Here is a 15,180-nt window from a genome sequence, read left to right on the forward strand (position 1 = left end):
ATCAGTAATATCAATAGAATAGTTCACACAAAAACTGAAAATTTGTTGAACATTTACTCAGCGTCAGGCCATCCAAGATGCGGATGAGTTTGTTTCTTCATCTAAACAGATTTGGAGAAATGTAGCCTACAATTAGCATTATATCACTTGCTCACCAATGGATCCACTGCAGTGAATGGGTGCCATCAGAATGAGAGTTGATAAAAACAACACAGTAATCCACGTTTTTAACTTCAAACTATTTATGGATATGAAAACATGATTTGTTTTAAGTTAAAAATATTAATTACTTGATGGATACCAGTGTTGGGCAGTAACTAGTTACTAGTAATTTAGTTACTGTAATAATATTACTTTTTGCAGTAACAAGTGGTGTAACTAATTACTAATATGATTTCAGTAATAACATTACAGTTACTTTCCATAAAATAGCTTAGTTACTTAGTTACTTTTGATGCCTCAACACCGCTGATTTAAAATCCAACAATCAAATAATTCCTAGATTTATTTTCATAATTTTCATGACTCGCACATGCATGTGATGTCCCCAGTGCAGCAGGCAAGCTTGGAATATGGAAAAGCTTATATTCAGCAGATACAAATATTGCATTATATTGATTTTGTCAGGAAAAAGATGATCTGAACACTGTTGTGTATTACTTTACTGGCATTACATCCCACCCACATCCCTCTGATCAGCATGTGGTACATTATATTACTATAAATAAAAAACATTTTTGGAAAATGAAACAGTTTCTTACAAATTTGATAAAATACATAATGAAATATAATCGTATATGGGTAACAGAGAAATTACAATTAGCTTCAAGCTACACATGACAATTAATGAGATGAATACAACACTTCTACTTGAATGTCACTATCGATCACTATTGAGTGTTTGTACTAACGTTTGACTGCGATCTAATGTGGATTTTGGTCAAATGATGAAGCAGAAATGTGTTATTAGTAACATTCTAGAAGAAATGTATCTGGAAGATAAAAAAATTATCTGGGGCGTGAATAAAAAGTAATGTAACTAATAGTTTAACTAATTACTGTTGCCAGAAAGTAATAAGTAAAGTAACAATATTACTTTTGAAAGGAGTAACTAGTAATGAGTAATATATTACATTCTTTGAGTAATGAGCCCAACACTGATGGATACATAACGATGGAGTTGTTTGTTACAAACAAGCTTTTCACTTCACAAGACGTTAATTGATGGACTGGAGTCATGTGGATTACTTAAATTTGTGGATTATTGTGATGTGTTTATCAGCTGTTTGAACTTTCATTCTGACGGCACCCATTCACTGCAGAGGATCCGTTAGAGTGCAAGTGATGTAATGCTACATTTCTCCAAATCTGTTCGAATGAAGAAACAAACTCATCTACATCTTGGATGGCCTAAAGGCGAGTACATTTTAAGGCAATTTTCATTTTTTGGGTAAACTTTTACTTTAATAAACAACGCATAGTTTCTATTTTTTAAGGGTTTATGGTTAAGGTTTGGTTTAGGGTTGGTTGCTTGTAATTATGCATCATTACTATAGTAAGCAAAAGAAATAAACATCTAAACAGCTAGAGCTTGAACACATGAACTTTGCAAACTTTGACAGATCCAGATTAGTTTTTCTCTAGTGCGGCCATCTGACATCAGATTTAAACATATGAGGTATGAGTTGCTAAATCATAAATGCCTCTGAGATGCCAGAATGATGGTATCACAATTTACATATGAATGTAGAAGCCACTGTGTATTTTTTACCACATTTCATAATATGGTATACTGTACTTTGAACTTAAATTTTAATGATAGTATTCTATTATGGTGATTTTTTCAGGACGGTACATGTGATCATAGACTGATGAAACATTTTGAAGTGAGTCATTTTTGAAACAAAAACTAGGGCTGTCACAATATCAGATTTTCACTGCATGATTGTCAAATCATCTAAATAAATAAATCTATCAGTCAAATTATTCTATAATTATGTTGTTTCTGTCTAAAATGCTCCAAATTATTAATAACCCTGCTTCAAAGTAAATAGACAAATCTTGAACTTGCTGACAGCAGATATAAGCATGGCCCTCAAGCGGTCCCAGAATGCCCTGTGCTCTAGTGTGCACAGTAATGTCAGTGAGCATGTCTTTCCTTAAGGACACCCTGTCAGATTCAGTGACATAATCTGGATGTCTTACACAATGCTGACATCACAATCCTGCTATATCATCTCTGGGCGACAAAGACTTGGGGAATGTCCCTGTAGTAAGATACTGTAATGAAAAAGCATATGTAAAAAAAAAAAAAACAATTTTATAGGCATTATAGGGTTACTACCACATCACTGTTCAACTGCATAATTTAAAAAAATATATTTTTTTATTTTTATTTATTTAATTTTTTAAATGACTGCGAGCTCACATTCAGATCTGACTCCATCCAATCAACAACCCTACATTTTTACCATATAAAAATAGATGGCACACATAATTTGTTTGGTGTTTATGCTAACTTAATTTATAAAAAAAAATCACAACACTTTATGTGAAATCGCCACCTTGGATAGATTTTCTCCAGACTTCTCTATGATGTTGTATGCTGGACTTCATATAAATCCCACCCCTTTCTTACAATCAACTACAAGCTCGTGTTAAGATTTTCCCTCCATCCAATCAACTACTAATGGACGGAACCAAGTCACTGCCCTAGATACTGTACGTCACAGTACAAATGAAAAGAGCTTTCACAACTTCCATTAATTTGCAACTTTCATGAGCATAAAAATACACAGCACAGTAAAACTTAATTCAACCCGTTTGCCATCTTGATTGGTTGTTGTAGCAGTACAATCTGTTTTTTTGTTTGTTTGTTTTTTTTGGCCAAAATCAGGCACCTTAGAAGGCAACACATAATGTTGCAGCCTACCTTTTAGAACAGTCTTCACATAGAAGCAATGATGCCTTAAATTTGCTGTCTAAGTAGGACAGCTCATTAGGTTTTGCAAATGAGGATGCAGTTGATTTTTAAAACCCTAGTTTAAGTCTAAGGCCCTTTCACTGGTGCCAGCAGCATTGTTGAGAGATGTGACTTTGCAGCAGGCTGTGAGTGCTTCCCCATTCACACGTCGCCTCAAATCTCACTGCGAACGCTGTGCCTCTTTGCCTGTGGTAACCCGGGCAACCCAGACACTAAAAATAGCGTCGGCTGCTCCGGCTTCAGTCATTCCCACAGAGCTTTATGATTCCAGAGGTTTAAACACAAGCTTCTTAACACACGCACAAATCACTTACTGTCCTCTCACCCGGAGATAACACGGCTGTTACACATAGATGAAGATCTTAATGGACTTTACAACTATGGGCCTCACTGTTCATACAGCTAGTAGGTGGTGATATTTAATGTGTGTGTTTGTGTGTATGTCGTGCACATCTGTAAATGAACTGAAACAGCTGTTTCAGTGACTCACTTGTGGAGCACGGCGATCTCATTTTCAATGCTGTTCTCTTTCCCCTCCAAAGCTTTTTTCGGGATGCATTTTACCGCCACTAGTTTTCTTGTCCTCTTCTCCTCTGCGAGCATCACCTCAGAAAAAGCCCCTCTGTAAGACAAGATCCATATAATCAATCAGTGTCAGTTTTACCAATCAGTAATAACCAAATCAATTTTTGCACCGCAGAAGTGATACACAAACTTCAACTGAAGTAAATTTAGATATATTTACACAGATTGTTTAATGCAGCTCAGAGGTGGGCTGAATGCATTTATTCTGCATTTACAATTGCTTAAAAGATGTTATGAGAATTCAGTAAGACCAGGGGTCCATGAAGGTCAGGGACAGATATACAAAGCATTTAGAATATTTCATGACTATTTGAAAGAATATTAACTAAAGATTAACAAATGATTAACAAACGAACACATTAACAAACAAATGTTTTTTTTTTTTTTTTTACAAAACTGCAATAGTTTACTAAATAATATTAGAATAATACAGGTTCCTGGGCCCAAAAAGTTGGAAAAACCAAGACATTAAAGGCAAATGCCTATATGCAAAATTCCTAAAATTGTTGGCATAAGTAACATCCTGCTGGGAAAGCTCTCTCGTTATTTTACTTATACTATCTTTCCAGTGAAAGTGGATGTTGACTCAGACAGACCTGTCTCAACAAGACCTAACCAGACACAACATGGTACAATGACAAGCAATAAAAGCTCTTCCATGTAAATTTGAGTTCTTATCTAAACCAGCTGTGAATGAGACAAGAAAATTTAGTTTCTATTTCTGTGGCCCTGTCCACAAAGAAATCTCACTGGCTCATAGGTCACTCCATCGCTGAATATAAAACACATTTAACCATTACAGCTAGGAAAACAGGAAGCAGATGTTAAAAGACTTCCTCTGAAGGGATAAACACACAGGCTCTTTACAAGAGTTTAAGGATGAAGTATTTAAATGCTACATTCTGATTCGATCAAAAACACTGATTCATTCAGGAAATTAACAACATTACTGTGTTTTGGTCAGAGACACATAATGCTTAATTTTTTTGCCGGATTTGTGCTGAAACAAACAATATGGACTTCTCAGCTACATTTGGTCTGAAATGGAAGTCATATCAAATAAGAATTAGAGTTTTGTTATGTTTATTCTCCTGGTGGTTAAACTTGAATGCCCTCAAAATTCAGTTTTAATAAGTTTTTTTTCTTTCTTATGTTTACATCATGTGATATAGTTAAGCACACACACGAGTGGTGATTTTCCTGCATATCAGCATTATTGCAAATGTGACATTATTTTATACAACAATTCAATATAAAATAGTTTAATGTTTAACACTTCAAACACAATTTTGTCAATTTTATATATATATATATATATATATATATATGCTGCCTTGGCAACTAACTGAAATAAACAATTATAAGAACTAAAGTTACTAGAACTAAAACTGAACAGAACTACTAAAACCTAAACTAAAACGAAAACTGTAAATATAAACATAAATTTCAAAATATTCATAAATACTAAATTGGTATTTAAAAAGTACAAAAATAACACTGGTTCCACACAGAAGTCCTAAAACTGTGGCACTGAAATATCACATCAGATAAAGTTTCTGTGCCACTTATGAACTGCAAAAATGGATTTTGTTGATACTGACAGTGTAGTATTATTCTAGTTGCGTTTACTGATTAAATGTGAGAATGTGGAATAAAAGATGCACACATCTAATGGAAAAAATCCCCTTAAATGTAAAACTGCCACTGGAAATTAATGTAAACTTGAGTCATCGCTATCAGCAAAAACCCAGAAAATAGCATTTTTGTCAATATTGCACACCCCTAGTTTCAGGTGAACAATAATTTACTGAGTGTTGATATATCTTCAGTTGTTTCAGTTGTCTTCATACCATTACACACAAAGATCCACACAGTCACAAGACACGATTTGAACAGAAGATCCGTGATCAGGCCTAAAAGCTCTGATATCATCAGCAAACTACCCAGCCTGTTCAATATTTGAGAATGGAATGAAGATTAAGAGTAAACTCATTATTAAACAGGATGTGATTATAGCTCCTCAGCAGCACAGATCCAGCCAGGCAGACTTATCCCAGAGAGCTCAGCACAGCCATGGAGGACAAACACTGATATGATACACAGTTAAGCCTGCATGCGTATGCGTGTACACATGACAGGAGAGAGGATGGGAGAAGGCTGTGGACTAAACTGCCAATGCTGAGCATGCGGAAACACATACACTTGCTCGTTTACAGCAATGCCACACTAGTGCTGACACACAACTGAACATGATGGCGCACAGATATTGATGTGACGAGCATAAAACAGCAGACTCATGTTTTAGTCATGTAATGTGCAGTGTTGTGGCCTCAAACTCAATATGGTTCAACACCTGGAAACAGTTGCTCTGCTATAACACTAACATACACAAACTAGTCTAACACTAGTTGGATTGCACATGTAGAACTGAAACAGGAAGTCTTAGTGAAGTGAGAAAAAAAAGTGTTATCCCGCTAAAAATATTTGCACAGATGTTACATACTAAAAATGTTACTAGTTTTACAACTGAGTAAAATGTATACACAACAGGGCAGTAAATATGGATACAATAATTTTATATGATGGGAAACAGAAATAATATTAAAATATTTACATTTTCTGAAGAAATTGAGCTGTTAATTGCTGTCATTCAAGATCAGTTTTGTGACCTGGCTCAAGCGATTATTTGGAAAGATTTGACTCAAAAGGTCTGTTTCATAAGTTATCATATGGGGAGTGAGTGGTAATGGCATGGGCAAAATTTGCCAGGGTTTTGCTATTTGGTTGTTAAGGTATTCTGAATGTTTTTTTTTTAGGGATGCACAATATATCAATATTTCAGTACAATATGAATTATGTTAAGACTTAAAAACACTAATAATTTAATATCATTTATTTATCAATCTATCTCTGCACAAATCAACTCACGACAGGGTTCATGTATGATTCATGAAACATTCGTACGCCACCAATCACATCGTATGAATGATCATATGTTGATAAATGTAGCGGCTGAAAACAATCGTCATTTGAATATCACGCCCCTAAAAACATTAGAAGACTTGCCCCCAGAGTTTAAGCGAAAGAGTGAAATGGAGGAAATACTCCATTACATTATTAATAAATACTCCATTGCATGAATTACATTCATTTATATGTATATGAAATATCGGTAAATATAATGAAACAAACTCCTTTAAATTGAATGGTATACATAACAGAACAAGAATGAAAAATAGGTAGCTATAAAATGATATATTAAACTATAAAATAAAACACAAAATTGGCTATAGTGGCATTCAATGGCATACAAACAATTAATTTATTTCAAGCGAAACTGAAATGGCATTTCACAAGCTTCTCTCATTCGACAATAATCCAAATGTTTCCATTTTTGCCATGTAACATTTGGTTGCTAAACTATTTTTCATTACGTAAAAAGGCTTTACTTCCCTCGTGTTCCAATATCCACTTAAAACGTCATCATTCACAAACGCAAAGATGCGTTTGTTTGGGTGCTGCACACTGATTTTACATTGAAATCTTTTACATTGACCAGTGTAACTTTGGTGTTTGCTTGTCTGCATTTTATTTTGATGATAAATGGCTGAAATGTCAAGTTAGCAATGCTAGAACTGATATGGCGTGTGTATGTGCGTGAGGCGCCAGTGCGATCAGTTGGATTTAATAAAATAAATGAAGAAAACATAAAATGCAGTGTCACAAAAATTAGTGTAGACAACTTGTCGCATGTTTTTTTTTTTCTTTTGATAGTCTGTTACTTATTTTATATTATAAGAAATATAATTTGTGTAGTCCTATTTATTTTATTCCTTTTATATACTTAATTTCTGTTTTTCTCCATTCACAGAAGCACTGCAGGTGCATGATGTGTGAATCCTCATTGTCTTTTGTTTATGCTGCTATTTGCACATATAAAGCTAAAGCCCTGAGAAGAAATAAATAAATAAATAATGACATTCTAATCTTACTGGTTAATGATCGACTAATGAGCTTCAGTTGTCAGTCAGGAAAATAATCTATAAAATGCTGTCATTATACAATTCTCCGCCAGATTTACTATGCTGCATGCAAGTTAGGTCTTGACGTATTGTCAAATATGGTGACCCATACTCGAAATTGGTGCTCTGCATTTAACCCACCCAAGTGCACACACAGAGCAGTGAGTAGTGAACAAGTGCACACACACACCCGGAGCAGTGGGCAGCCATTGCTCCAAAGCCTGGGGAACAATTAGGAGTTCGGTGCCTTGCTCAAGGGCACCTTAGTCATGGTATCGAAGGTGGAGAGAGTGCTGTTCATTCACAATCCCCACCTTCAATTCCTGCCGGCGCGAGAATCGAACCAGCAACCTTCAGGTTACAAGCCCGACTACCCTAAACCAAACCTTAACCTATAGAAAATACATGTTGTTGCTTATAATTACTTATGTGTAATTTTACTGTAACACGGACACCTTCAAATAAAATAAAGTGTAACACAAAATTGTATAATCCCTTTTTAATATTCCTTTCTATGCAAGAGGATTGGTTGTAGGGTGTTCTAGAGGGTTGCTAGTTTATTGCTTACTGGTCCAAGTCTAAAGAGCCCATAAGCATGATTAATAGTAATAGGGCTCCTTGCCCTCAGAAAACGCAACAGTTCAGAGCTGGGGATTGTGGAATGTTAGACAGCAAAGCGGCACATTCTTCTCCGGTCAGAGACACAAGAGGACGGCCATCTGGTGGAACCAGGGGATGTAGACTAGATTGCGACACAGGCCTGTCTGTTGTGGCTTCCTGATTATACTTCCTGAATGACACAGAGGACAGAGAAAGGGTCGCTGGGGGCTGAGACGGACTCCAAAACATGAACTTTAATTATATAATATGTTATGCCTGACAGACTGTAATTAATTAATTAATGCTAAACATAATTCATGTTGTCATTGTCACTTATGATTTTAATTCGACTGAACATTAAAAAAGCACATTTATTTTCTGTTATCATCTTTGATTCATTTTTCACTGAGCTTGTCACAATGCACTCTTCAACTGAATAATGTTTCTGCCTACTATTTGGAACAGTCACCGACATCTTTGGGAGAGCGTCTATAATACCGTCACATTCTCTCTCCTTTATCTTCTCTTTCCCTCCATTAAGCACTCTTTCCCATTAATAAACTGTCTATTTCTCTCGGTTTCTTTCTCATGTTCCATTAACAACAGTCTGTTGGGGGGTTTTTTGTTGGCTTCTGCTGGGCTTGGCTTCTGGAGAAATTGCGGTTTCCCTGAGAGGAAACAAGAGGTCAGGCGAAGTGCAGGGGGGAGAGCAACTTTCAGTCTGTGTTTCATGACTTTCACATCTCACAGAAGAGAGGGCCTTCTCGTAAATAAATTTGAAAGTAATAGTTCAATAACCTACAGTTGTAGGCTGATAACCACTGCAACCAGATTGTTGAGTCCAAACGTTATCAGTTCAAATCATAAACCAATCATTAAGACCTCTTTGGTGAACTGAATCAATCGGCTACTTCTATAATACATTTATGGTGCATAGAAGCTTAAAGCTAATTTTTGGTTTTAATTGCATGGAAAAGTGTGACCAGTACATTATTAAAGATTTCTTCACATTAAATTAGAGCACTGAGGCAAACAAATTTCATGGGGGTGAGACATTCTTTAGAAAACTATTAATCCAATCTAATTAGATACCACAAACAATTTAATAATTAATCTCTCAAGAGACCGACGCCACATGACATCTTGCTTCCTGAGGCAGTGCTCAGCCTAAATTCAGTTCCACGCAGGTCCCACAGACTCGACACAGAACAGTCATTTGTGCTGATTGCGTTATGTAACGCTCCCCAAAATAAACAAAAAGCAGGTGCAGCTTTTGTGCTGGAGGCCAGACTCAGACTGAATCGTGTGAATCAAGTCAGATGGCCCAGTGTTTCTGGACGGATGCCATATATCTCTGCTTAGTTCAGGTTAAACTTAATAGCTAACTCCAGAGTCTGTGAGATCAGCTGATCTGAGAACAGCACTGTGTATTTTACATTTTTAGATCATGATCTGAATTGGGACAAGGCAGGCTGATTCTGGGTGAACAAATTATTCACAGTACAGTGAAGTAGGGACTTCCTGCATAAACATGCTACAGTTAGACACTCATAAGCAATGATTTGAGTCCTAACCATGTTAAATTCCCATTTATGATCAATATAATCCACAAAGGAATGACACATTTTTTATTTGCTAGAAATATAAAAAAAAAAAAAAATCATTATATACTAGGTTTTCTTTATCAAATGATCACTGTCCACATTACAAAAGAATGATCAATTTTTATTTATAGCAATGGATTTTTATATTTGCTAAAAATATTTATATTCTTAATTAAAATGTAAACATTTTCTTACAATGTTTTTTCACTCAAATATTTTTTTTTATTAAGTACTATTATTATAGTATTCATTAATATTGGCTTTAATTTTTGTATTTCATTTTTCATTTTAGTTTTTGTAAGTTTTAGTAATTTTATTACACGCTTTTGTCAAATTTATTAGTTTTTTTTTTTAATATTTCTATCCATCTTTATTTTTATTTCAGTTTTAGTCATTTAAATTTAGCTTGTTTCATTTCAGTTAGTTGCCAAGGCAACTTCATTCATTTCTGTTGTTGTTGTTTTTTTTTAGTTTTTCATCTAATATTTATTTTTTATTTCAGCTTTATTTCAATTAATGAAGATTATTTTAATAGTTTTAGCTAACAATAACAACTACTACCTGTTAAAAAAATGAAACAACCAGGAAATGGTACATTACTGATTGGTCTGTAGTTTTGAAACACATTCTTACTAATGCTTTCATGAAGTAATTTCAGCAAATTCAACAAACCTTGATCTATGTTAGCAATAGCTGAGCTTAATTTTAGCGCAATTTCAGTGTAACACAAAACCTTCTCAAAACATTTATATATGATCACTACAGCAATACAGTAAAGCAAGAGTAAATACATTATTCAGGTTATTAATAATAATATTCAATAAATAATAATAAACAATTCTTGTAGCTTTAACGAATACATTGTTCATAACACTTCTGTGAATCTGCCAAGCAGGAAGCACAGTTATTAGCCTGGTCAAAATATGAACCTATAAATATGTAGATTATGGGCAAAGACCTAAAAAGCTGTTGAGCAGTCTACTGTTCACTTTATATGCACAAATACACACAATGCAGCACACACAGTAAGGCTGATGATACACGGGGCAACTTTTTGAACGATTTTGCCGGGCAGCTTTTTTTGAGCAATGCAGCTTGGGCACTTTCCCAATGAGAATGGGTAACAAATTTCTATCTGGATACTTCAGAACGGTTGTGGGCCCTGTGTCTCACCTGGTTGCCCGTTGACGGCAACATTAAAGGGGTGCTATTATGCTTTTTCACTTTTTGAATTTTAGTCAGTGTGTAGTGTGTATGTTTGGGCATAAAAAAAGATCTACAAAGTTACAAATCTCAAAGTCCACTCCAAAGGGAGATTAAAAAAATCCCTTTTCAAGAACTACAATGAACGGCTCGTTTGGACTACAAAGTTGTTTTCCGGGGTTTTTGTGATATCACAAAGCGGCTTATTAGAATATCATTCAAATAAATCCCGCATACGGAAATTCGAATGGTTGGTGGGTGGGGAGGGGCGAGGTCATGGTTAGAACGTATCAGACAAGATGACGACGAAGAAGAGCTGCTGTAGCGTCAAGTTTTCGCCATGTCAAAGAAACACAGTTTTTTTTCACCCCCGTGCCCAAAACAACAATAACGTTACCACTCGAATGATCGTGAAGCACAAAACCAGTCATAAGGGTAAATTTTTTCGAAATTGAGATTTATACATCATCTGATTGCTGAATAAATAAGCTTTCCATTGATGTATGGTTTGTTAGGAGTGGACCATATTTGGCCGAGATACAACTATTTGAAAATCTGGAATCTGAGGGTGCAAAAAAATCTAAATATTGAGAAAATCGTTATCTAAATATTGAAAAAGTTGTCCAAATGAAGTTCTTAGCAATGCATATTACTAATAAAAAAATGTAGTTCTGATATATTTACAGTAGGAAATTTACAAAATATCTTCATGGAACATGATCTTTACTTAATGTCATACTAATTTTTGGCATAAAAAAAAAAAATCTATAATTTTGACCCATACAGTGTATTTTTGGCTATTGCTACAAATATACCCCAGCGACTTAAGACTGGTTTTGTGGTCCAGGGTCACATATGTCTTGCGTGCAAAGGTTCTGCGCGATCCTTTTGTTCAATATTCTCGGGGTCTAATTCCGGCTCAAATTGATATGGCAATATCGACGCCATCCTTAACTGTACCGGAGCAGACGGAACTTGCTGCTTTGGCAAGGGGCGGGGCAGTACTGAAACACCGTCTAAGCTGTTCGCCAATCACAACACACTGGTACAGCACACCAATCACAAGACATTTAGTTTTTCAGAAGGCGGGCCTTCATCAAACCCGGAACTAATCGAGCCGTTTGTCAGGCTGGGGAGAAAGGTATCATAATAATGTAAATTATGTGAAAAATAATGTGTTTTTCGAGCATGAGAGCATGTTCTAGTACACCCCCAAAACAAAATCAAGACTTTGTGAAAGAGCATAATAGGACCCCTTTAACTAAAGTTGCCTGTGTATCATAGCCTAAGCATATCATATCATAACATGTAAGTTAGTGTGACCAGTAAGTTAGTGTCTGTCTCAATCCTAAACTCTATGAAAACATAAAACTAAAGGACAGCCCTTACAGAAAAACCAATGAATTTAACATGTGCAAAAGCACATGTGGTCACATGTGTCCACATATACATGTGATTCTGCACATGTGAAAATCATGTGGAAATCCAAAAGAACAGTAAAGCAATGCTCTTTACAGTTATGATATGCTATTCACTATATACATTTTCCCTATTCCCTTAGGTCATTGTGATAGTGTTGCTGAATGTTTCTGGCACAGAGATGATGTCAACAGTTCCCCTAGGCATGTGATTCACAGATGTCGTATAGTGGATGAGCACTTAGAATGTGGTCGATCAGGGTCGCATACAAACATGCACAAACAGCAGCACTGATTGATCCCCTGGGATATTTTTGTTTCCAAAGCAGGAGTTGCGACCTCACACCTGGCCGCCGGCCGAGCCCAGAGGTTAGCCTGCAGACACTACCATTAAACATGAACAGACAATATCTGTAATGACTAGACTAGACAAACAGAAAAAAGAGGTGAGACAATAAAAGCGAATTTTAAATGTTATTTGAATAAAGAGAACACTATGTGTACAGGCCCTTCACGGATGTTCACTTTCACATGGCCTTTTATGAAGTGTCAGATGAAAGGAAGTAATTTCATTGTTTGAGATCACATGACCAAGTTTTCACATGATCAAGTTTTGGAAAAAAACAAGGCTTAAACTATATATAGCACAAATGTTTAATTTACAACGGAAAGAAATAACTTTCCAATTGAAAATAATGTCTCAATGACCTATGTACACCAACAGGAACATTTATCAGCTCTGTTCCAAAAACTAGCAAACTGCCTTGCTAGCATTTTTGCATTGCACTATGCTGCTTTTTTTATTGTCTTTCTTTGTAAACATTTTAGATGGACGTGTTTTGAGTGTTGCACTTGCATTTTGTGTCTTTTGCAGCGCATCAGACGTGACATGGCGTCCTAAAAATGTGACACTAAAGTAAAAAGTTGTTTAGCTGTAACTTCTGTGTGAAAAATATATTGTGAAGAGCTCCAAACACTACGCAGCATCTTCACATGCCACACAGATGTGTTATGCACAAGCACCTCTGTTGACTTGGTGGGCAAGTCACAGGGTTAAGGCCTGTTTACACCAAGACAAATGTATCAGTTTCATGTAATTGCTCAATCAGTGTTTCATCTGCAGAAAGACTTCAATAAAACAGTTTGCAAAAAATGTATCACATAACATTACATTTACCTCAGGAAATCATTCAATATCCACAGAAAAAAAAAAAAGCCTCTAGAAAGAAGCATTTTCCTAAATATATATATATATATATATATATATATATATATATATATATATATATATATATATATATATATATATATATATATATATATATATATATATATATATATATATATATATATACACTAAACTTAATTATTTTACTTTACTATTTTATTTTTTCAGTTTTCAGTAAAATTAAAACTTTAATTTCGCTCTTGGTGTTTCAGTAAAAATAAATAAATAAATAATTCTGATGTATCACTGCATATAATAATTTTGTATGTATCACATATCACATAACAATGCATTTAATACGTACTGTTCTTAAATTAGAGCCTCTAATGATGAGAGTAGTGGGTGGGGTGGGAATGGCAGATAATGAAGAATATACTCTAGTCACTGCAAACCATCAGCTGCGGTGAAAAAAAAACAATGCACAGGAAAAATGTCACATTTTTCCTGTGAAAGTCGGACTTGATGAGCAGATGAATGCATCTGCTTGTGCAAGATGGAGACACCTGATACAGGAAACGGGGGAGGGGCTGATGATGCAATGATTGATGAAGCAGATTAGTGGGCCGGGGGGGATGTGGAGAAACGAGCGACAGCCATCAGGAGATTAACCTTTCATTCCTGGCATAATCGCTGCAGAAGACACTCCTCGAGTGTCTCGGGACACACTCACTCGTGTGTGTGAATGGATGGAAAACTGTGGCAATGCCACTGAGAGTGTGCTTGCGTGTTTGTGGGTGTATATGCGTGCAAATGTGTGTGTGTACAAGGATTGGTGATTGAATAATAAATGTACAGGGACACCTCATGGTGTTTACCAGCCTGGTAGAGACACCTGCTCTCCCACACACACACACACTCACTTTCAGTTACTGCTAATACCTCTTCTGGCACATAACAAATCATTAAAATAAAGTACAACCTGTTTAAAAATAAATAAATAAAAAATAATAAGTTTGCTTGCTCTGTGTGTGTGTGTGTGTGTGTCTACTACACAAACTCAAACACACATGATGCTCACAGTGTTTCCAGCGTCTGCTCTCTCAGTATGAGGACTGAACTTCATCTCCAGAGCTGCTCAGAGAGTCAAAACTACTGTAAAATACACACTGAAACTCAAAGATCTTCGACAAACGACAAACCTCCAAAGTAAACGGTGGGTTTAACAAAAGAAATTCTGACATAAATATATTACTATTACACACAAAAATGTATTATTATTACTACTTTTTAAAAAAATATTTAAATAACTTTTTAATAATACATATATTATTACTACTAAGGACAACCAAGATATTATTTCATCCATGTTTTAATTTATACAGTTCAGTTGTGCATAATTGTTATATTTTCATTTAATTACATTTTAAAACTTAAATTGTTAATAAGCATTTTACAAGCATTTTGAAAGCATTTGCTTCCCCATTAATGTTAAATGAATATTGTGATAAATATTGATATCATATGATATAGAAAAAATACATATATAATATAAAACATAATATTATTGGCCATATCGCTCAGCCCTAACAGAGTGTGT

General features: G+C 35.2%; 1 protein-coding gene across 2 annotated transcripts in view; it reads right to left on the bottom strand.

Annotated features, from left to right (window-relative positions):
- camk1b (calcium/calmodulin-dependent protein kinase Ib) overlaps positions 1 to 15,180 on the bottom strand; it is a 47,644-nt gene that overhangs the window by 16,829 nt on the left and 15,635 nt on the right. For both annotated transcript variants that reach the window (XM_058791284.1, XM_058791283.1), the window contains exon 3: positions 3,474 to 3,605. In XM_058791284.1, coding sequence (XP_058647267.1) covers positions 3,474 to 3,605 — 132 coding nt within the window. The remainder of the gene's footprint in view (positions 1 to 3,473; positions 3,606 to 15,180) is intronic.

Source organism: Onychostoma macrolepis, chromosome 11, assembly GCF_012432095.1.
Source record: "Onychostoma macrolepis isolate SWU-2019 chromosome 11, ASM1243209v1, whole genome shotgun sequence".
Lineage (NCBI taxonomy): Eukaryota > Metazoa > Chordata > Actinopteri > Cypriniformes > Cyprinidae > Onychostoma > Onychostoma macrolepis.